The sequence below is a fragment of the Pezoporus flaviventris genome, unplaced genomic scaffold (assembly GCF_033815535.1).
Source record: "Pezoporus flaviventris isolate CSIRO_AGI_PZ_B2104156 unplaced genomic scaffold, CSIRO_AGI_Pfla_v1 ptg000041l, whole genome shotgun sequence".
NCBI classification, from domain to species: Eukaryota; Metazoa; Chordata; class Aves; order Psittaciformes; family Psittacidae; genus Pezoporus; species Pezoporus flaviventris.
Window position 1 is genome coordinate 14,117,885 of NW_026892589.1, and position 22,067 is coordinate 14,139,951.

Genomic DNA, 22,067 nt, shown 5'->3' on the forward strand with positions numbered 1-22,067 from the left:
CGGTGCTTGACTGTTCATCCAGGCCACTTCCCACCTTTCATCCTGTGCCTGGCGCGGAGGTAAGGAATACTACACGTTGCCTTGGCAACGGCAATTAAAGCAGAGAAAGGGTCTGACATTTATTTAGCGCGGTGGATGGAGCTGACATCTCATTATCAGTGTCTGTCTGCGGAGAGAGACACAACAGCAGCCTGGCTGCACGGCGGCAGCGATGAGGGCAGGAGGTGAGGGCTGCCCGGCCGTGTGCTGCTTGAACCAGGGACGGGAGCTTCCTCACAGAGACCCCTGCGAGCTCCCAGGGCACACGAGCATCTTCCGAGCTGGTGTCCAGAGCCAGGCTCTGCTCCCTCTGCTCTTCCTCAGGGGTTGTGGTTGAAGTGCGGCGTGTGTTGGTGGGAGGAGAGCTGAGGCTGGTGACGTGCCTTTCTGCTGGCTTCTGGTACAATGAACCTCTCGGGGAGAGCTTACAACAGTCTTCCAATGCCTAAAGGGGGCCGACAGGAAACTTGGAGGGGGCTTTGGATGAGGGATGTAGGGACAGGCCAAGGGGAATGGCTTTAACCTGCTAGAAGGGAGACTGAGATGAGCTCTGAGGCAGAAGCTCTTCCCTGGGAGGGTGCTGAGGCGCTGGCACAGGGTGCCCAGAGAAGCTGTGGCTGCCCCATCCCTGGCAGTGCTCAAGGCCAGGTTGGACACAGGGGCTTGGAGCAAGCTGCTCCAGTGGAAGGGGTCCCTGCCCGGGGCAGGTGTTGGAGCTTTAAGGTCCTTTCCAACACAAACCAGTTGGGGATTCTGTGACATGGAACAACAGGTTCTCTATTATTTAATTAGTTAACAGTTAATTAGCAGTAATTAACTGAAATTGGGAGCGGATGGGGCATTCTTTTGCTTGGTGCTCCCTGCTCGTTAGCCCCATTTTGCTTGTGCTCTGGTTTTCTTACCTCTCGTGGCCTGACTTCAGGTGAGGTCAGGAGCCTATGCAGGCTCCAAGGAGCAGTAGAAAGGGCCAACTGCAGACACCTCTTTCCTGCTTCCCCCCGGAATAGCTCTCTTCCATAAACCTGTGTATTCTCATTCATCAGCCCGTGTCTGGATTGCTTCAGCCCTGGCTTTATGTGATCTCCTGGGTCCGCAGGGGCAGGGGAGCTCCTCTGGGGCTGGGGACACCATGGCTCCAGCTTGGAAAGCCACCCCGTGTCTGTCATCCTCATGTGGTAACCGAGTGAGTCAACACAGTGAAGACCAGGGCTGATTAGGGAAGGCAGATAAACAAGAAACGAAACTCACCCCAAGCGCTGCAGCGAGCGGATGGGCTTTGCTCTTTGGTTGTTGCCATGGTTAATGCATTTGTGTTTCGCAGGAGTCCTGCTCTGCAGCAGAGCTGCAGGTTGGGATGAGTTGTGCTGTCACTGCCGTCTTCCTGCTCGCTCCCCCGTATGGCCATGATAAATCAGCCTAATGCCAGATTGACTGCTTGTCAGCAGGCTGCAGGGGAAGCGGTGCGAGCAGGACTTCGGGAGGCGTCCCGCTTCCCGGTGTGCGGGGTAAGGAGCACAACCAAATCTTCCCTGTGTTTCTTTAGAGCTCTTACCCGATGGAAAAACCCAGAGACCAAACCCTCTGCTTTCAAAGGGTGCTGGATGTTCAACTAAAAGCACCTTTCTTGCCACCCAGGTTCCTCCCCTTCTTTTACAGGCTTCATTCTTAGCAGAGGAGAATCCTGCGTACGTTTTTCACCTCCTCCAGGTAACTGCATACAAGAATAGGGATTACCCATGAAACACAGAGTGAAATGCAGCCTGCCTGGGGAATGAATGGTGTGAAAAGCTGAATGGGAAAGGAAAGGAAACAGTTGTCTTGCTTATTCTCCTGCAAACCCCTTAGTTTATATTTAGCTTGCCACTCTGCAAGGAGCGTTAAGCCTTGAACAGGAGACAAGGCATTCAGGGAGACGAGATCTGTGCGCCTTCCTCCTCACCAGCCTCTTCTCTGCCGCCGAGATGTCATCCTCTTCGTGTGGCATCCCTGCCATTGCCATGGAAATACCTGGGTTTGCATAACTCAGGGCTTCGAGGAGTCTGGGGCTGGGAGTTACACCTGGGTTCAGTGCAGATAGCGTTGGCCCTTGCCACATTTGCTCCCCAAATCCCAGTCAGTAACGGCTGTGCCTGTATTCTGCCTGTGCTTAGAGCATTACTGCAAGCTGTTGTTGACCGCAGGCAGCTCCCTCGCTGATGTCCCACAGCCTTCTGCTTGATATATTGTTTATTTTCTCATGGCTTAAATGGTTGTCACTCTGTGGCTGTTGACTAATCCCAGCCTCATGTATCATAGGGACAACAGGAGCCTCTCTTCCTCCCACCCTCTCACTGCTGTGCCCCCGCCATGCGGCCCCATTGGTGGGCTGTGGCTGAGTGACGGGGAGTGATGGGTGAGAGCAGTGGTTCTGCAGCTTGGGTTTGTTTTCCTCTATGCCCCTGGTTGCCAGCTCTCAGGCTGAGGGTGCCAGGGCCAGGTTTCACCCTGCATTGGTGGAAGATGGGAAATTAATTGGATGTTGCTGGGATTTGAAAAATTAATGCTGGTAGCTTTAACTGTGCTCGAGGCCAATTGGAAGGGAAAAGGCCTTTGCGGAGCTGTCAAAGCTCTTCAGGCAGAATGAAGATGAGGGTGATAAGCTGCAGGTTTGTAATGAAAGCTGCTGTTTGCAGAGGGACCTTCTGATGCCTCTCAAGCACCCAGGACAGCCTTTTACAAACGTTCCTCTATCAAAAGTAAACAGATGGCTTTAACGCAGCATTTCGTGATTGCCCGCATCGATCTCTTCTGAAAAGAGTATTACTGATCGCTGGGGACCATTTTCTCTCCTTTTGAAGATAAAAGCAGTGATGTGCAGATGTGCAGAAGTGCTCTCATGCTCCAGAAGCCCTTGGCTTGATCCTTCATACCCAGAGCAGGTCTCGTGCTGCTTTTCCCCTGCCTTCATCTTCCTTCTTGGTGTTCAGGGCGACGAGGAGCTCCTTCCTCCTCAGCAGCCTCTCCTCTCTGCTGCCACAATGTCGTCCTCTTCTTGTGGCATCCTGGCCATTGCCATGGAAATACCTGGGTTTGCTTAAATCCCAGACTTCAAAGGAATTTGGGGCTGGAAATTGCACTTGGTTTCCCTGCAAATAGCGTCAGTCTTTGCTAATCAAACCCCAAATGATTATGAGTGCACGTTTAGCCCCTTGGGAAACAGCAGCTTGGTGGTGTGACGGGTGCAGAACACACCAGGATGTGCTGTGGGAAGCAGAGAAGTGACTAAAGTTTGTCCTGAAATGCTGCAGTGTTTATTGAGCATCTCACAGCTCGTGGTGCCAACAGATGGTATGGAAATCTGCACTCGACAAGCACAACAGGAATAGAAGCAGCTATACCACGGTCTTAAATTAGTGTCGTGCGGATGGAGGGGTTGGCCAAAAGGCGATGCCCGATGGAGAAAAATCCGGTTGCAAAACAGTGTCGGCAAAGAAACCTCACTGGGACGGTTCCCAAGGGTCTCCCCAGGGGTTCCATGTCCATTATGGACCCTTCCATTAAAGGTCTTAGTGATTCCTTGCCCGGATATCCAGAGCTGCTCTTCCGCAGGGAGGCTCAGCGCGGTGCTCAGCGTGAGCACACTGCGGGCTGGCCTGGAAACGCCACGTGTGCCCCATGGAGGTGCTGCGGTTGGTTTAGTCCGTGATGAGAAGTGATTGAAGAGGAGCTCTAGGGAAGCCAGGGTTGTGAGTGATGGGTGTTCCTGTGGAAGCAAGACTCGACCTGAAAGCTTTAAAGCCAGGTGCCTGTGACGTGGATGGTGGTATTAGAGCTGTCTCTGTGGTGCGAGGGGCTGTGCTCCCTCTTGGTCCATCAGAATGGCTGTAAAGAGGCCTGGAAGTCTCTGTGTATAAATAGTGCAAGGCCAGATTGGATGGAGCTTGGAGCAAGCTGCTCCAGTGGAAGGTGTCCCTGCCTGTGGCAGGGGTTGGAGCTGGGTGAGCTTTCAGGTCCCTTCCAACCCAAACCACGCTGTGGTTCTCTGGTAAGTGGCAGAGCTTGGCTTCAACTTGTGATGGCGCTGGGAAAGTCTGGCGCCTGGTTTTGGAATATCAGGGGGTTGTTGCTGGGAAGATGAGGAGCTGTATCTTGCAGCATTGAGATTGATAATGTGAATTCTATAAACAAGTCTGCTAAAGAAGGATGCTACAGCAACACGACAGGCAGCAGGCAGGCGTTTCATTTTCAAATGAGAAGATAAAGCTGGTTTGGGAGGGGAATTCTGCTTGAGATGAGAAAGGGGCTTTTGGCTGCAGCACAGGCAGCGTGGTCCTGAGTGGCAGGCTGAGAAAGCTGGGCTGGGTCAGCCTGCAGAAGAGAAGGCTCCTTAAGGGGAGACCTGAGAGCAGCTCCAGTGCCTAAAGGGGCTGCAGGAAACCTGGAGAGGGGCTTGGGACAAGGGCATTAGGGTTGGAAGGGAGCTCCTCTCCTTAGGAAGGAGGAATGCTGGCTTAAAGAAGGCTGGTTTAAAGAAGTTGGGCTAAAGAACTCTTCCAGGCATGGAGCTAAAAGGTGGGAGGTGGGTACAGCTGGAAATCACAGGATCACACACACTGGTTTGGTCATCTCAGTCTCCCCTCTGGCAGGTTAAAGCCATTCCCCTTGTCCTGTCCCTACAGGCCCTTGTCCAAAGCCCCTCTCCAGCTTTCTTGTCAGCCCCCTTTGGTGGGAGATGCTGTGCTTCAATACAAACACCTGAATAACCAGGGAAAGGCTTTGCAAGAAGCAGGGCAGCAAAACTGTATCTGCAAGCATCACTGGAGTCTGGAATGCAGGGCGCATGGTGACTTGCCTGGCAAAATCCAGCCAGGTGAAACAGCACGGGGAGTCAATATTGCCTTAGAGTAATTAAATGCAGGGTTATTGCTTTGCTCCTGATCCCTGTTATTGTAACTGATGCAATATTTGGCTTGCTCCCCCAGGGTAAATGACAGCAGGGACTGGGTACAGTTGTGAAGCTGTTGCAGGAATATTGGACTTCCAGACGCAGGGTAACCCTGGGGGTTTTGTAGCAGGGATCTACACCTGCATCCCTCATGGGGCCTGGGGGCAGTTGGATAGGGAAGGGTTTGGGTTTGAAGGGAAAAAAGGCAGTCAGTCAAATAAAGCTTCAATAGTATTGTTTTGGCTGTGATGGAGCTGGTGAGGCCAGGAGGACCCAAAGGAAAAGCTGAGACCACTGGGGTCAGGAGGATCGCTGAAGGTAGGGGGCTGCAAGCTCCAATCTCTGCTCTGAAGAGGGTGCATCAGGATTGCGGATGCTCCTGATGAGCACCATACTCTGAAGACTCTTCTCGATGCCTGTCACTCCCGGATCCAGCTTTGGAGATGGAGAAAGAAGGAAAACAAATGGTTTTCCTTGTAATTCAGGCATGCACATGAAGCAAAGAAGGACGGGCTCACTCGTTCACGAGCCAGAGGCTCGGAGGGTGATGGTGAGAGCAGTCTGTCTTCTGCTGGGGCTTTGGAACTGCAGTTAGTGCTGCTGAGTTTGTGTGGACACCTTGTTCCTGTCTCCCAGAGGAGGGGTGGCTTATCCTGTGCTCACAGCTGGAGCCAGGAGTGCTTTGGTTGTTGTGGAATACTTGCTGGTATTCCTCTGGAGTTTACCTACAGTTAAATTATTAGTTGCTGGTTTAATTCCCTTCCTAATAAAAGAAGAGCAAACATCTCATTTTCCTTAGGCTGGCTCTAGATAAAGAGTGGGCAGCCTCATTTGTTGAGATTGTTCTGGCTAGAATATGAGAATTAGCATTAAAATGCTGGAATGCAACATATTTAGAGGCTGTTCGAGTCTTCTCTATGGAGCGAGCCAAACGTGGGTTCAGTGGAGCTCTCCGTTCCTACACTGCTACAAACCTGCTTAGGGTGGGAGAGTCCTTTGGGACCTGCAGACAACAGCATAGGAGACTGCCAGGAGTTTTGGGGTTCTCTGGGTTAGAGCTGTCCTGCAGATGTCCAGCATTGGAACAGGCTGCCCAGGGCAGTGCTGGTGTTGCCATCCCTGCAAGGGTTCACACACCATGGAGATGAGGCCTTAGTGCCATGGGTTAGTGGTGGCCTTGGCAGTGCTGGGCAATGGTTGGACTGGGTGAGCTTAAAGGGCTTTTCCAACCTAAATGATTCTGTGATTCCATGGCAGTGCCCTTGTGGCAGTGCCCTTTCCACTCCTGGTTCTTTAGGTCTGTTTGATCTATTGTGTTTAGTGTGATAACCTCAGTCAATACAGCGGGCTTTGGTTTGGGTTTTAATAGCAGTGAGTGTTTTTCCACTACACTGTGCCTCTTGGAAGGTTTTTCTCACTGCCTTGAGAGCACAGGTTGGCTGTGCTGGCTTGGCACCAAGTGCTCTATGGGCACTCCCTCACCAGCTGGTCCTTGGTCCTGCGGTAGCTGTGGCCACGGGTGTTGCATTGGAACAGTGAGAGGATGCTTGTGCCAAAGGTGGCTGGCAAACATTACACTGCTTAAATTGGAATATATTAAACATTCAAACGAGAATATTAAAATCAGAGTTAAAAGCTGTGAAGCTTGAATGAGGATTGCAGTTACCCCCTTCTGTGGGGCTCAGCACATGGCAGCGGTACAAGGGACCAAACTGCATTGGGCATAATGAAACCAAGGGCTTGCTTCCCTCACCTCACCTTGCTGAAGGTGTCCTGGTAAGGGGCAGCTTCAGTTGTTGGCCACTTGCCACACTAAAGCACTGAGGGACCTTTATGGAAGCGGAGCCAGGAGCATTCCTGCAGCTGCAGCCGCTGCTGCAAGCACGAAGTTGGGATGGAGGAGCTGCAGGAGCTGCGTGGTGCTGTGCCGAGGGGAATACCCCAGTGCTCTGAGCCACCTGAGCTCCACATCCCAGTGGAGTGCTGCGAGTTCCTGACTCGCTGTCAGCCCATCCGAGCTGCGGGATGCAGGAGAAGTCAGGGCGCCAGTCCTGCTCCCCCAGGCACCCGGCGCATCGGAGCTGTGCCGCCCTGGGGGCTGCCCTGATGCCTTTGACATGCAGGGAGATGCTTTTGGCTTTAGACAGGTCTTTTTTCCTTAATCCATAGTCGCAAAAGGGTTTCCTTTCTGGAGCCGTCAGCTGTGCATAACTGACCTTGATTAGATCTTGCAGAGGAGTCGAATTCCCCAAATGATGCTCTTAAATGCAAGGTTTGCTTGGCCAAGGCTGGCCTGCCTGTTCTCTTTTCCTCCTCCTTGTGCCTTCAGAAGGAACATCCTGATAAGCAGAGCCGCTCTTCCACCCACATCTCTGCACTGTGAACCCTGTCCCCTGTAATTTCTGAAATCAGACAGTGAGAAGCAGGATGTTGCAGATGAGATCCAGGCACGCCAGCAGCTCTGTATTTAATAGGAAAGGCAGTTGGGAAGTGAATGTGTTGGGCAGATTTGGGGCCGTTCGTGGGGCCACCAGTTTAGAGCTGCCTCCTCCATTAACAGCACCAGCACTTTGTGAGCAAGGCATGGGGACGACCTCTTGGAGCTGCTCTGCCCTCATCACAGGACTGTGATTCCCCCCCATCATCCATTAAGGGTGTTTCATGTGGGATCCCTCCCTGAGAGCCAAGCACCCTGAGCAGAATTCCCCCACCTGTGGGCAATGGGAGAAGCCGTTTGCGTTGGGAGCAGTGGTCCTGGGCTCCTCAGGCTCCTCTGAGCAGCAGCCAGGGGGTCCTGTGAGCATCCCCCAAGGCCAGCAGCTCTGCAGCTGATCCCAGCTCCCATCTTGTGTCTGCAGAAGTTGCACTCCCAGTTTATGTGGGTTCCTATTTATGTTCTTCCCCGATTGTGCCCCTTTGACTCGTTGCACTGAAGTGGGTGCCCATAACGTGGTGTGAGCAGTGGAGGCTCGGGCGGGGGGGCAGCACCGATGGCACTGCTGTGCACGCAGCGTTCCTGGTCACGTTGGGTGCCAGGAGATCACTGGCTTTGGCACTGATGGGTGGTTACAGTCATTCAGGACGGCTGTCATGTGGCATTAGTCAGATCCATGTAAAATGAAGGAATATAACCATGCTGTGAAAGTGTGGAGACTTGGTTACCTTTGGTAAGGGATCTCTTACCTAAAGGATGCTGGATTCCCACACTTAGTTCTCTGCTCATCGTTTTCTTACTTGGAAGTTCCTCAAAACCAAACCCCTCTTTTGTTATACCTGACTTTTTGAAACAGCCACAAGCAAAGACGCTTTGGTTCTCCATGAGACCACACGAGCTGTTAGAGGCTGATAGGAAAGGCAGAGAGCAGAGGAGGCTTCCTTCAGACAGAGAACAAGCGGAGCATCTCCAGCACAGGCCTCCTGGCTCTGGTCTGTGGCCGTAGTTCAGTGTTTTCTCTAACGGGGCCTCTGTTCAACAGGTCAAACAGATCATGGAGGAGGCGGTGACGAGGAAGTTTGTGCATGAGGACAGCAGCCACATCATCTCCTTCTGTGGTGAGTGCCTGGTGGGGGCCGTTGGCACGGGCTGGGGCTGCAGCCACGCTGGGATCCAGGGCTGTGGTACCAGTGAGTCCTGGGGCACGGTGCAGGGCTGGGAGGTGGCTGGTGCTGGAGGGGGATGAGTTGTTGTGGCAGTGGTCTGAGTCGCTGAGGCCTTCACTTTGTGCTGTTCTGTGTCACGGGAGGCGGGACGTTGGCAGCGCGCGCTGAAGGAACACCACGAATAATGCGTTAGTTTTAAGTCTCTTGAGAAGCAATTCAAGAGAAATCTGACCGTTTCCTTGCTGTGACAGAGGAGGAGTTCATGGGAAGGAGCCTCCGGTCTGCCCCAGTGCGGGAGCAGGGAGGCTGGAGGGATTTCAAGGGGAGCTGCTGGGAGATGTGCTCTGATACGGTGCTGCTGTCAGGCTTGCTCCCCAGCAGCTGTGCTTCACACTCCACCTGCTTGCTTCATCTCTGTTGCTTCTTCGGGGGTGACAGCTTTGTGAGTGTGGAAGTGTTTCAGGATGGATCCATCAAAACCTTGGCACAGGCTTTCCTAAAAGCCTCCCGAGGAGCTGCTGCCTGCGGTGCGCGTCTGGTGTGCGCTGCGCTCGCTGCTCGCAGTTAATGCCCAGGTAAAGAGGCTTCTTGAGCAGCTTCAGCCACCCAGTCTGCTGGGTCTACCTTGGGGGGGTGATGATGTTAAACCTAGGCAGAAGCCAGTGGGTCTGATGCATGAAGTGCTTACCCTGCTGCCCCTTGGATGAGTGATGAGGTTGTGGCCCTGGGCATGGGACAGGCTCTTTGTGCCCCTCAGCAGCTGTCTGAGAGGTGGATGCTGGTTTTGGGAGACACAAATGACCAGTATGGAAGAAGAGTAGGTCCCTTGCTGTCCTCTGGCTCGGACATAGCCTCGTTCAATAGTGCCTTTGGTTTGGGACCTGTTTGTAACCCCTTCCGTGCAATGCCCTGTCCTGCCAGGCGCTGCTCTGGGGTGCTGTGGATATGGGAGCTGTTGCTGCTGCTGCTGCTGCTCACTGACAGCACTGGGCAGATGCTGGAGGCAGTTTGCTGAAGGGCCAAGTGTTTTACCCACTTGTGCTTCCCTGCTTGCATGTGTGAGGTCAAGTGGCATCCCATTCCCATTGGAATTGCCCTCTTTGGGATGCTCCCTGACTTTTGCAAGGCAAAGATCCTATAGGGGACCGCTGATGGGAGCAGTTAGAGGCCCTGTAGCTCTGCTGGAGGAAGCTGTGGTCCCCCTGCCTGCTCCCCAGTTTTCCAGCTGTGGCTCCCATGTTATCTGCCTGGTGCCAGTGCTCCCTGCTCCCAGTAGTGTCTATGGCAGCACAGGGCAATGGCTGAGCATGCAGGCAGCAGTGCTGGTGCTGCAGAGCTCCGCCATGGAGCGCAGGTGATGCTGTGTCCTCCCTTGGCCTGAGCCTTCTGACCAGCCACGGCCTTCCTGCTCCTCCTGCTCCTGCAGGTCTGTAGGGAATCCCTGGGGCAGATTCCGGGCACTTCCTTCCTGCTGCTGGGAAACCCTCCCTGCTTTCCAAAGAGAAGCAGTGTTAAGGGGGGATGGATGCTGGCTGTCCTGGAGGGACCACTCCAGGTTTCTTGAAAGGGCAAAGCAAGAAACTCCCCTCTTGCCCTGAGGCTGAAGCTGCTGGGGAGCCTCTGCTGCAGCACCAGGAGCCTGGATGGCAGGTGAGGGGATGGCAGCCGGTGCCCCTCCGCAGCCTGGTGATCCTGCTGCGCCCGTGGCTCTCAGCAGAGCTGTTGCAGGCAGCTGCATGCCAGCACACCCAGCCCGGGGTCGTGGGGCTGCTGCTGGGCAGCGTGTGCAGGGGAACCAGAGCTCTGTGATGCACGGAGAGCTGAAGGGCAGCTTCTAATGTGGAGGCTGGGAGGTGAATGACGGGAGTGATGACAACTGCCTCTTGGAGCCGGTGCTCACCACCGAGGAAGGCGGTAGCATCCACAGACACAGGCACAGAACAGAAAGAGAAGGGAGCTGTGAGGTCCCCTTCCCTGCTTTGGAGAGCAGAGATGCTGCCGCCTTCCTTTCCTCCTCCCGCAAATGACGTGTTTGAGGCCCGCGTGCCTCTGTGTGCAGACCGGCATCGAAGGCGCCGAGCAGGCAGCAAGGTGTGACTCACTTTCTGCTTGCTGCGCGGCACGAGGCTTCGCAGCCTGCCATTATTTATAGGCTCCTGCGGCACGGGGCTGAGGCAGCCAGGCACGAGGGGCTCCGTGGCTCCTCCTGGGCTCTTCATGATGCTGCTGCGCTGTCGGTGGCTTCTGGTGTCTGTGCCTTGCGCTGCCGCTCTCTCCGGTGAGCGGTCTGTGCACCCTCCTCATGTCGCAGCCCTCCAGGACGTAAAGAACCTCCCTCCCCGCCAAGCAGAGCTCTGCCTTCCTCGCAGAGCCCTCCTCCTCCTCCTCCGCGCAGCCAGCGAGCCGCAAAGCCCTTCGATGAGAGCAGTGGCGTGGCAGGAAAGGGCAGCTGCCCGCAGCAGCCCCGCTCTGCCCCAGGGGAAGGGTTTGAAGCAGACAAACGCGAGCTGGCATCTGTCACGTTCAGGCTGCCCTGGGATGCTGACGAGGAGCCGGCGGCGGGGTTGGGGGCCTGTGTGAGCCGAGGGCTCTGTTGTCCGTATCAGTGCTGCGCCTGCCTTATTGCTCAGTCTGAGTGGTTTGAATCGTGCCAGGGAGCTCGCAGAAATACCTTCAGTCTGTGGCCAGGAGTTTGGTGCTGAAGCCTCTAAGCCCTTGGGAAAGCACAGGAGACCTTTTCCTAAGGACACGGCACGTTTGCATGTTGTTTGCCCGCAGGAACGGAGTCCGGGGGAGGTTCAGGCCCTGGCGTTGAGCAGAGGTGCTGATGACCGCTGTGTCTTGCTGGAGCGAGCTGGGAGGTCTTTTGGCCATCAGGATGTGTCTCGCAGCGCCTCAGACGCTGCCTGCTCCGCGGTGAACTCAGGCATGGCACTAAGCAAGGCAGAGATAATGAGAGCATCTCGCTGCCCTGGGAGCTGATGTCGATGGGTCTGCATGAAATGGTTCTTTTTAACGTCTCCATAGAGCTGCTCAGCTGCGGGGAAAAAGCCTTTCCAGGCGAGAGGTGGATCAGCATCTGCTGGGCTGCTGCAGGGGGGGCTCAGCAGGGCTGGCTCTGGTCCTGGGTGAGGAGGGTGCTGGTGCGGCAGAGAGCATGTCAGACCCAGATCAATACCCTGCAGAGCTGTGGGTCTGTGTAGTTTTCCAGGGCTCTGATCAGCCTGTTTGGCAAGTCAGTGTTTGACACCAGGCATCCATCCTGAGCATCCCAGGGGACTCCAGCAAACAGATTGTGGTGGAGCCTTGACGTGTGCGCATCTTTCTGTGGAGTCATCACCATCACCATCGCTGGCAGAGCCAGATCCTGGGCTCCTGCTCTCCATGGAGCCGGGCAGGGAGCTGAGCACTCGCTGTGGTTTGTGCCTGCTGCGCTCACCAAACCACAGCCCCTGTGCAAGGCTTCGCCTTAGTGATGTGCACAGCAGAGAGAGGGACTCGTGTGCTGAGTGAGCAGAGGGACCTCAAGTCTGGTGCCCCTCACGATGACCCTGTGGAAGTGGCTCCAGCCACGCTGCTCTGCCGGGACCACCACAGGGATGGTGCTGGCACAGAGCTGGCAGCAGGATGCCGCCTCCGGGCGTGCTGGGGTTCTCCAGCGTTAGCATCGATCTGTTTGCAGTGAGGGTGTCTTGTTTGGGACCAAAGGCTGGGAGCACAGCGCTGCGAGTCCCTTCTCTGCTCTGCTTTCATGAATGGGCAAAGTGCTCTGAGAAGCCCTGAGCCTGCTCAGTGCTGGCGGTGGCATGGAAGTACCACCTGTGTGGTCTGAGAGCTGCACATCCCTGGGTCATCACCAGCCCTGTAAGGTGATGAAATGTTGGTTGGTCAGGTAAGAGAAGGAGCCAAGCCAGCCCTACCGACTGGTCCCTCAGGTGGTTTCATGGAGACCCTGGATCTACTTCAGCAGGCACAAGTGAGCCGTCCTTTGCAGTGCTTACATCTTGGCACATCCACAGCTCCACAGTTCACGTGTGCTCCCATTAAGGCTTCGCCAACCTCCGTTTTTCTTCTGTTTTGCACCGCTAAAGCGGTGCCTCTGTTCAGCAGAACCGATGCCCCTGCAGGCAGAGAAGCCGCGCTGCTCTCTGCTGCTTGCGTCCGAAGGCATCTGGGTTCCCTCATCTGCTTGGGCAGGAGCGGAGCATGGCACCGGTGTCCTCCTGGGAAGCGTTTCTGCTGTGGAGTAAGGGCACGGCGGCAGCAGGGGAGCAGTGCTCGTGATGGGAGCTCCAGCTCCTGCTGCGCCCGCGGTAACGTCCTTGCTCTGTTGCAGCGGCGGTGGAGGCCTGCGTCTTGTTCGGCTTGAAGCGGCGGGCAGCAGGGTTCCTGCGCAGCAACAAGATAGCAGCTCTCTTCATGAAGGTGGGAAAGAGCTTTCCCCTGGCAGAGGAGCTCTGCAGGAAGGTGCAGGACCTGGAGCAGCTCATCGAGAACGCGTAAGGCACCAGCACTGATGTTAGCCCTCGGGTCGCTGCGGTTTGGGCGCTGCTGTGGGTGGCGGTGTCCAGCTTGAGCCTCTGCAGGGGGAATTGTTCCTTCGGTGGAGCAGGGTCCTGACCTGGGATTTGATACCCTGACTGAGCTGGTCGATCTTTTAGGATGCTGTGAGCTGCAGTTGTAGTTTAAGCCGGGATGGACAAGTTCTTACTTCCTCGTGCTCAGGGACAGCTCATCCCGTTTGCTCCTGCGCTGTCACAGCTGATGGACCAGAGCACTAAGCCAGCTGGAACCAAATTTGGCCTGCCTCGGTGTGCAGGGCTTGAACCTGCAGTAATTCAGCTTCTGCTTGGGAATTGCTTACTCATCCTTGGACAGGAACCAGGGAGATGGATGGAGCAGCTACCTGGGGGGCAGGAAGCTTTATGCTTGTAAAGTGCTGTCCTCAGGCACCAGTGGAAAAGGAGGGTGGGCTTGGAGGACTCTGCTGAGGCAGAGGCTTGTTTGAAGGTGCCTGCACAGTGGGAAACTGATTCAGTGAAGTCAGCGTTCGGATACAGATGTGGGTCTTTGGGAGCAGGGGGTGGGACAGAGCCCTATTCCCCTCAGGATGCCAGGAGTGCCCTGGGCTCCTGCAGTGCTCGATGATGTTGTTGTCTTTCCCCTTGTACCCCTAAAGACGAAACCAGGTCCAGGGCATCCCGGAGAACGTGCGCAAGATGCCGAAGCTGCCCAACCTGTCTCCTCAAGCCATCAAGCACCTCTGGATCCGCACGGCCCTCTTTGAAAAGGTCCTGGATAAAATCGTCCATTACTTGGTAGAAAACAGCAGGTGAGGGCTGGCACGGGACAGCCAATGGCTCATCTGAACTCACTACCAGCATCTGCCCCTCTGATGGTGCTCGAGGTGCTGCTGGCTGAGCTGTGCCCGAGTGGGCCAGAGAATGGGCCAGACCGGTTGCTGCTCTGTGCCCACCACAGGGACTCTGATACCTGCTGCTGGTGGCCACCGTACGCTCCCTCAGTTAAAGACAGGCCACACTTGCTCTGCTTATGGCTGGGTTGTCAGGGACTGCCATGTCCTTGTCTTCTGGAAGCTGCTTGCTGGGGAGCTGTCATCTCCAGTGCTGGGGGTGTTCTCTTAGGAGATGGTGGCCCTTGCGATGTGCTGCTGTTCACCAGGAGCTGCACAGCCAGCAGAAACCGCCCCTTAAGGGCTTCTTGCCCTCTCACCGTCGAGGAATGATACAGAAAGAGAAGGGCATCACCCTGATTTAAAAGCATTCTGTAGTCCCAGGGGGTTGAAACGCTACAGATCCTGCTTTTCTTCCTTCTAGTAAGTACTATGAGAAAGAAGCTCTCCTGATGGATCCTGTGGATGGGCCAATTCTCGCCTCTTTACTGGGTAACACTTTCCTCTTTACCCTACTTCGGCAGCTTGCTTTCCAAACCCGTGTTCCCAGTCCTGGTGCGCTGCCCCGCCGGGCCACGCACAGGGATGGAGAGTGGCAAGGCTGAGCTTGCCCAAGCCGCGGTGGTGATGCTGGGCAGGAGGCAGGGCCGAGGCTGGGGGCTGAGGAGCAGCGCGGTGCCGCAGTGCCCGTGTCCATCGGGCTGGGGCTGCCCAGCCCCTCTGGGTTCCCTGCTCTGTGGTGCCCCCGGGCTCTGCAGCTCCGGGAGCTGACAGGCACGGGGCAGCCCTGACGGTTCCCTGTTGGTGATCTCTCTGCGCAGTGGGGCCCTGCGCGCTGGAGTACACCAAGATGAAGACCGCCGACCACTTCTGGACAGACCCCTCCGCGGATGAGCTGGTGCAGAGGCACCGCATCCACAGCTCCCACTGCCGCCAGGACTCGCCCACCAAGCGCCCGGCGCTCTGCGTGAGTGTGGCAGGGCAGCTCCTCGGCTCTTCCAGCCCGGAGTGCTGGGAGCAGGGGCTGTGGAGACTGGGGGATCAACAGGGTGCTGCATGCGGGGCGGGGGGGGTCTGCCCTTTGAGAGCATCGTGTGTGAGCAGCTGAAGTCTGCTCTGTTTATTGCACACAAAAGCCACTCCTGGGGTTTCTCTAAGTACAGAACTGAGCTTGGCCAGAGCCAGGAAACCTTTTAGAGGTCACAAGGGAAAAGTAAAGGGTGAAGGTTGGGCTGTAAGGTCTTTTCCAGCTCTGTAATTCCGTGGTTTCCAGCAGCCACTTTGTAAGCCAGGAGGGAATGAGCTTCAAGAGAGCTTTGTGAAAGGAAGAGGTGTCTGTGCTCAGCTCACATTTGTAGGTGGATCTCTTTCCAGATCCAGAAGAGGCATTCGAGCGGCAGCATGGATGATCGGCCGTCACTGTCTGCCAGGGACTACGTGGAGTCGCTGCACCAGAATTCCCGAGCCACCCTCCTCTATGGCAAGAACAACGTCCTGGTGCAGCCAGTGAGTACCTGCGGCGGCAGCTGCCCTGTAAAATGCCCTGCTCCCCGCCTGTCCCAGGGAGATTTGATGGAGGAAAGCACAGGCTCATTGTTGCCCTGCGAAGGCAGTGGCTGGACTGGGTTTGTTGGGCTCCTCCCGAGTGGAGCGGCAGAGCTCTGCTCCTGTCTGAGTGCAAACAGGCTCCCTGCCTGCTTATTGCAGTCAAGTGAGGTGCAAATGGCTTGTGTGGAGCTGCTGTGCCTCGGGCTCCTCTCCAGCCTCCTCAGGAGGTGGCCTGGGGGCTCTGCTGAAGGCTCTGCAGGGCCACGCTGGGTTTCTCTCTTGGACACCCGAAGTGCTCAGAGGCTCAGGAGCTGGGTGATGCTTCGTGCTCCTGGCGTCTTCCAGCCCGCTCTCACCAGCTGCTTCTCTCCTTGTGTTCCTCAAGCGAGATGACATGGAGGCGATCCCGGGGTATCTGTCCCTTCACCAGGCTGCAGACATCATGGCACTGAAGTGGACTCCCAACCAGCTGATGAACGGCTCCGTGGGGGATCTGGACTACGAGAAGAGGTGACTGGTTCCCAGTGCGTGGGGCAGAGGAGAGGGAAATGACCCCCGGTTCAGGGCTTGGATCTGGTGTCCAAGCCCATCACTGAGTGTTCCCCATGGCTGCAGAGCAAAACAGTCATCCTGGAGTCTGTAACAGGGGAAGGGATGGGGAAGGGGGCCTGAGGTGGGAGAGATGAGCTGCAGGAGGTGGGGTGAGCTGCAGGAGATGGGGTGAGCTGCAGGAGGTGGGGTGAGCTGCAGGAGGTGGGGTGAGCTGCAGGAGATGGGGTGAGCTGCAGGAGGTGGGGTGAGCTGCAGGAGGTGGGGTGAGCTGCAGGAGGTGGGGTGAGCTGCAGGAGGTGGGGTGAGCTGCAGGAGATGGGGTGAGCTGCAGGAGATGGGGTGAGCTGCAGGAGGTGGGGTGAGCTGCAGGAGGTGGGGTGAGCTGCAGGAGATGGGGTGAGCTGCAGGAGGTGGGGTGAGCTGCAGGAGATGGGGTGAGCTGCAGGAGATGGGGTGAGCTGCAGGAGATGGGGTGAGCTGCAGGAGGTGGGGTGAGCTGCAGGGGATGGGGTGAGCTGCAGGAGGTGGGGTGAGCTGCAGGGGATGGGGTGAGCTGCAGGAGGTGGGGTGAGCTGCTGTGCTAGTGTTCTGGAGGGACGTTGTCACTCAGGTTGGCTTCGTGGCAGCTGCTCTGCTGCTGGGACCTCATCCTTTCTGTGGCTTCCCCAGGGTAGCTGGAGGCAGGATGTGGAGCTGATGTGAACGGAGGCAGAGCCTCTTGCACCCCTGAGGCTCACAACTTCCTCTCTCTCTGTTCCAGTGTGTACTGGGACTATGCCATGACTATTCGCCTGGAGGAGATCGTGTACTTGCACTGCCACCAGCAAGGTAAGGCTGGAGCCAGGGTGCTGGAGGGTGCTGGCACCCTGCACTTGCTGTTATCTCTGGGGAGTGCATGCATGGGGATGCTTCAGCTGAGCTCCAGCGCAGGTATCCGGAGGTCTGGGTGGCCACCACTATGTCAGTGTTGTAGGGGAGCCTTTAAACCAGCTCCTTAGCTGGGAGGTGCTCCACGCAGAGCAATGCCCCATCAAGGGATCCAGGCAAGCCTTCTCCAGGCCTCCAGACTTACAATGGACTTGGAGATGAATCCAGACAAGGAAGAGTCTTCCTTCCCCCTACCAGAAGGACAATTCCCTCAACTTGCTTGCCTGTCCCCGCATGTTTGACCCGGGATGTGTCCCTCATTCATGCCTCTCTTCTCTCTGCTGTCACTGTTAATAGTAGACAGCGGTGGAACGGTTGTCTTGGTGAGCCAGGATGGGATTCAGAGGCCTCCGCTGCGCTTTCCCAGAGGAGGGCACTTGCTGCAGTTCCTGTCCTGCCTGGAGAACGGGCTCCTGCCCCACGGGCAGCTGGATCCACCCCTCTGGTCACAGCGGGGAAAGGTAGGCACCCGAAACCAGGCTTGTTCCGAGCCCAGGGCACTGCGGGCTCCTGCCGGGGTTCCCTTGTGGAGTGTCTGGGAGCAGAGACGACGGGGAGGACCCTCGGCCCAACATTGGTGGCTTCTGGTTTGAAACGACCCCGAAGCTAAGGAAGATGGGATGGAATGTGTCAGTTTGGTTGAGCTCATGGCCGCGACCAACTAAACAGACCCTCCAGGGCAAATCAGAGGGGAGATGGTGCTGGCCATGGGGTATCGTAGCTTCGGTTCTCACGGAGCTGGCCGTGCTGCGTGGTTGTACATACTGTGTGCCCAACCCAGGGGCTGCTTCAGCACGGGGAAGGTGCAGACCTCATCCAGGACAGGAGTGTGGCAAGCGAGGCACTGAGCACGCTGACCCATGGGGTGGCTTGTGAAATCAGGTTTTGTTCCCCTAGGGAAAGGTGTTCCCCAAGCTGAGGAAGCGAAGCCCACAGGGCTCCTCTGAGTCTGCCTCCGACAAGGAAGACGATGAAGCCACGGATTATGTTTTCAGGATCATCTACCCAGGGACACAGGCTGAATTCGGTGAGTGCAGGGGCAGTGTTCTGGGTGGGTTATCATGGGGTGCATGAGCAGGCAGGGTGCAGCACTGACGGGCGCATGGCGCATCGTGCCAGGAGGTGGCTCCAGGGCAATGGGCTTTGCTTGTAGCAGTGCTGCCTTTAATCATGTATGGGCTGGGGTTTATTTGTTTTAACCTTTCCTTTGCTGGGGAGTCCTTCACTGCAGCTGCACAAGAGGCCACAAGGAGGAAATCCTTGCACATCATGTCAATAGGAAGGGGCACTCTGGTCACACTCCTTGGGGGTCACTGTTCACCATCACAAGCCTCCAGGGCTGATTCATCTCTTGCTATCCCCAGGCCAGGTCAGCAAGTGCTGCATTAGATCCATCTGTTCCTTCTGCAGTGTAAAGGAAGGTCAACAGCACCTTGTCTGGGTGTTGCCAGGCTTGAGCCGTGTCTCTTCACTCCCTGGCTCACAGGGCAAAGGAGAGGATGCTGCTGGATTCACCAAACCAAATGCCTGGTTGGGAATGATGTGAGCAATGTGCTCGCTGAAATGACTGTGCATTTGTCCTCACTCTTCTGTGGGATGCCAGTTTCTGACTTCTGGGAGCGTCGTGGGTGACTTTGTAAGGGGGGAACCAAGAGTGAGATAGAACTTGTGGAGGGGGTTTTAAAAGCTACAAAATTGGATCAGGAACTTGTTCCTGTAATTTTGAGGCTGGAAGGGAGCAATCGCATCTCCTGTGACTCCTCCATAACGTCAGTTAAGGTTATACTTAGTTCTCCCTGCCTTTAGCTGACTAACACAATTCAGTGAGTCAGATCAAGATCTGATTGAGGCTAAAACACCAGATGGAGATGCTCCTTTCTGCAGCTGCCTTTTGATCTACCCCTTAATTCCATGCTGGGGGCCAAGGCTTCAGTGAAATGAATTGCTGCAATCTCCTCAGCTGGCATCATCCAAGCCTGCGAGGTTCCTGTGGACCTTCCCGGAGGGGGTGGACCTGCATCAGTTCTCTCTTCTCGGTGGATTCTGCCTTTATCCCCTTTGATTTGTGCCTTTGTCCTCTCTCTGTGTCTCTAGTTCCCATTAATGGCCATTTTCAGCCGTTCCTCGCCTCTGTGATCTCCATCAGTGCAATGAGAGGGAGGAGCACAAGGACTGCAGCTGCGAGCGGGATGGTGGTGACCCCTAAGTGGTTTCTGAGGCTCCCCATCACGTCCCGACCTCCCTTTGGCCCTCTGGGGACCGCTCGGTGTCAGTGTGATGCGGCTGTTGTTGGTGTCCGGTGCTGCTGCTCGCCTGTGTTGTCACTTGGCAGTTCCTGACTGTCACCAACCCCTCAGCACCGGCTCAGAGGGGAAGGGAAGAGGCTTTCCCGGGGATATTTCAACGTCTTTCTTGCCAGGATCAGTTATTCAGCATCACAAACAGGGAGCCGGTGAGAGCCAGGCTGAGGGGGGAACCTGCTCCCGTGTGGAAGATGGAATTTCTGCCATGATTTCATTTCCAAGGAGGAGTCAGACGGATTATTCTTCATTCTTCTTCCTCCATCCCACAGTTCACCTTCTCCTAGGGAGGCCCAAGAGTGAAGGGCAGGAGCTATTCCAGGCAGGACAGCAGCCAAGCTGCTCAGCATGACCCACGTGAGGCAGTACCTGAGCTGTGTCCAGGGCCCCTGAAATAGCACTTCTGAGTTTCAGCAGGGATTTAGCAAGTGACAACAGGAAGAGCTCCTTGCTCCTGCTGTCCCGCTCAGCCTCGTCATCAAATCTTTCTCTCTTGTGTGATTTGGATGCTCCCTTCTTTCCTTGCGTCTTGGATGGGATCTGAATGCTTGAGAGATGGGAGCTTTTCCCTTCCAGTGACCCACTCTTCCTGGGACAGCAGCTGATTTCACTCCTGTTTCTCCTCATCTGTGTGTCACTTATTGCAGCCCCTTCCCCTCAGTCCCCGTGGGTTGGGTGTTTGTTCCCCGCCATGGTCAGCACACAGCAGCTCAAGATGAGCTTGCAGAAGGCACTGTACTTCTTAGCAGATGATTCTTGCTCTCTTTAATCAATCCTCTTTGTTTCCTTCCCTTTCTGCTGAGCTCCCCAGTGCTGGTGCTGTCATTCCCTGCTCTGGGTCCTACCTGGTGCCTGGAGCCTCCTTGCATGGATGGGATGCTGCAGCTGCTGCTCAAAGCTCTCCTCTCTGGCCTCCTGTGCCTCGCCTGGGGGCAGCGCTGGCAGCACCTGATGCTCCTCTCTCTGCCCTCGCAGCGCCCCAGGACCTGATGGACGCGCCAGGCTCTGCTCTGCCTCCCATGTGGCAGCCCAGCACCCGCAAGTCCTCCTGCTCCTCCTGCTCCCAGAGCGGCTCCTCCGACGGTGGACCAGGCAACGGCTGCAGCCACGAGAGGTACAGCAGCAGCGCCGCTCGCTTTGGGAGCCGCAGGGAGCACGGGGCAGGGGAGCGGGAGACAGCTCAGGTGCTGGCCAGGCTGGAGCTGGCGCAGTGCAAGTGCTGCCTCCAGCCTCAGGCTTGGCTTGGCTGTGCAGGGGCCAGTGGGACGTGTCCAGGCTGAAGTGGGGCTCGGCGTCTCAGCTGCTCTGGGGCCGTGTCCTGCCAGCAGGAATTGCTGCTCTCAGGCTGAGCAGAGGGCCGGTGGGCACCTCTGAAGGCAAAGCTGGAGCAGTCAGATCAAAGCAGGGGTTCGGGGAGCACACGGAGCGTTTCCTCTCCTCCCGTCCGATGTGTTTGTATTGGCAGAGCTCCGCTGAAGCTCCTGTGTGACAACATGAAGTACCAGATCCTCTCCCGGGCCTTCTACGGCTGTGAGTACTTGTCACATCCGTGACGCCTTGAGATGCGTGGTGGGCACGGCACGAGCTCCTGGGATCCGGGCTAGGAGCGGTGCTGAGGGTCTCTTTCCGGGACCCTCAATCAGAGCTTCCTCCTGCTCTGCATCCTCGCTGCTCCTCGGGTTCTGTGGCTGAATGTTTGCTTCGGCCCGGCGCAGGGCTGGCCTATTGCAGGCACCTCTCCACGGTGCGCACCCACCTCTCGGCGCTGGTGAACCACAACATCGTGTCCCCTGATGTGCCCTGCAGCGCCAGCTCGGGGCTGACCGTGGACATCTGGCAGAGATACCTGCAGGACAGCACGGTAGGGCCGGTCCTCCTGGGATATACCTGCTGCGGGGGGCTTGGGAGCTCCTGGGTGCTGGGCAGCATCGCTTCAGCGGTTGTAGCATCGTCACTTGAGCGGGTTTGGTGGCCGCTTCCTGGCCAGTCTTTCCCAGGATGCGCGCCCACAGGGGCCTCTGGCTCTACTGAAGCCCAAGCAGAGATCTGAGGGGTCACGTGCAATGAACGGGCAGTGATCCTGTGGGGCTCAGCGTCTGGGCAGTGCTCGGGGTGGAGGGGCTGTGCGCCTGGCTGCGCCTGCGCTGACTCGGAGCTCTTCCCACAGAGTTACGAGGACCAGGAGCTGCTGCGGCTGATCTACTATGGTGGGATCCAGCACGAGATCAGGAAGGCTGTCTGGCCCTTCCTGCTGGGCCATTACCAGTTCGGGATGACGGAGGCAGAAAGGAAGGAGGTTGGTGTGGGTACAGGAGAGGATGGGGACGCTCAGCAGCCTTGTGCATTGCATTGCTGTGCTCTGGGCACTTCACAGCTTGAAGCGTCTCTGTGCCAGAGCTCACCCTGTGAACTCACTGGGTGTTGTGTCCCTTTGTACTGCGGTGGTAGGAGGTGGGAGAAGGACCTGGGGAAGCAGGAATCGATAGGAGCAAGCTCGGGCTCCCCGTGCAGCTGCTGGTTGGTTGTGTCCCGACATAACCAGGCCGGGAGGAGAGGGGTGGTCATTTTTCCATCCTGATTTTGCAAGGTTTTGTGGGTCAGGCTCTGGCTGGCACTGCGCAGATCGCAGCATCTCAGAACCCCAGGCTGGAAGGGACCTCAGGGATCATCTGGTCCAGCCTTTCTAGGCCGGACCCTCTGCATCCCGTCCGCATCCTTTTTGCACAGCAGGGGCAGAGATGGGTGACCTGCATTTAGCCACGGT

The 22,067-nt window shown here is 56.5% G+C and overlaps 1 protein-coding gene across 3 annotated transcripts in view; it reads left to right on the plus strand.

Annotated features, from left to right (window-relative positions):
* Nucleotides 1-22,067, plus strand: part of SGSM1 (small G protein signaling modulator 1) — a 30,344-nt gene that overhangs the window by 1,092 nt on the left and 7,185 nt on the right. The window contains exons 3-17 of one of the 3 annotated variants that reach the window (XM_061466511.1): nucleotides 8,440-8,515; nucleotides 12,900-13,062; nucleotides 13,743-13,895; nucleotides 14,401-14,468; nucleotides 14,798-14,943; nucleotides 15,351-15,482; nucleotides 15,910-16,034; nucleotides 16,837-16,904; nucleotides 17,301-17,464; nucleotides 17,901-18,030; nucleotides 19,098-19,277; nucleotides 20,279-20,417; nucleotides 20,769-20,833; nucleotides 21,019-21,164; nucleotides 21,471-21,599. In XM_061466511.1, coding sequence (XP_061322495.1) covers nucleotides 8,440-8,515; nucleotides 12,900-13,062; nucleotides 13,743-13,895; nucleotides 14,401-14,468; nucleotides 14,798-14,943; nucleotides 15,351-15,482; nucleotides 15,910-16,034; nucleotides 16,837-16,904; nucleotides 17,301-17,464; nucleotides 17,901-18,030; nucleotides 19,098-19,277; nucleotides 20,279-20,417; nucleotides 20,769-20,833; nucleotides 21,019-21,164; nucleotides 21,471-21,599 — 1,884 coding nt within the window. The remainder of the gene's footprint in view (nucleotides 1-8,439; nucleotides 8,516-12,899; nucleotides 13,063-13,742; nucleotides 13,896-14,400; nucleotides 14,469-14,797; nucleotides 14,944-15,350; nucleotides 15,483-15,909; nucleotides 16,035-16,836; nucleotides 16,905-17,300; nucleotides 17,465-17,900; nucleotides 18,031-19,097; nucleotides 19,278-20,278; nucleotides 20,418-20,768; nucleotides 20,834-21,018; nucleotides 21,165-21,470; nucleotides 21,600-22,067) is intronic. The other 2 variants (XM_061466509.1, XM_061466510.1) reach the window with 2 other exon arrangements.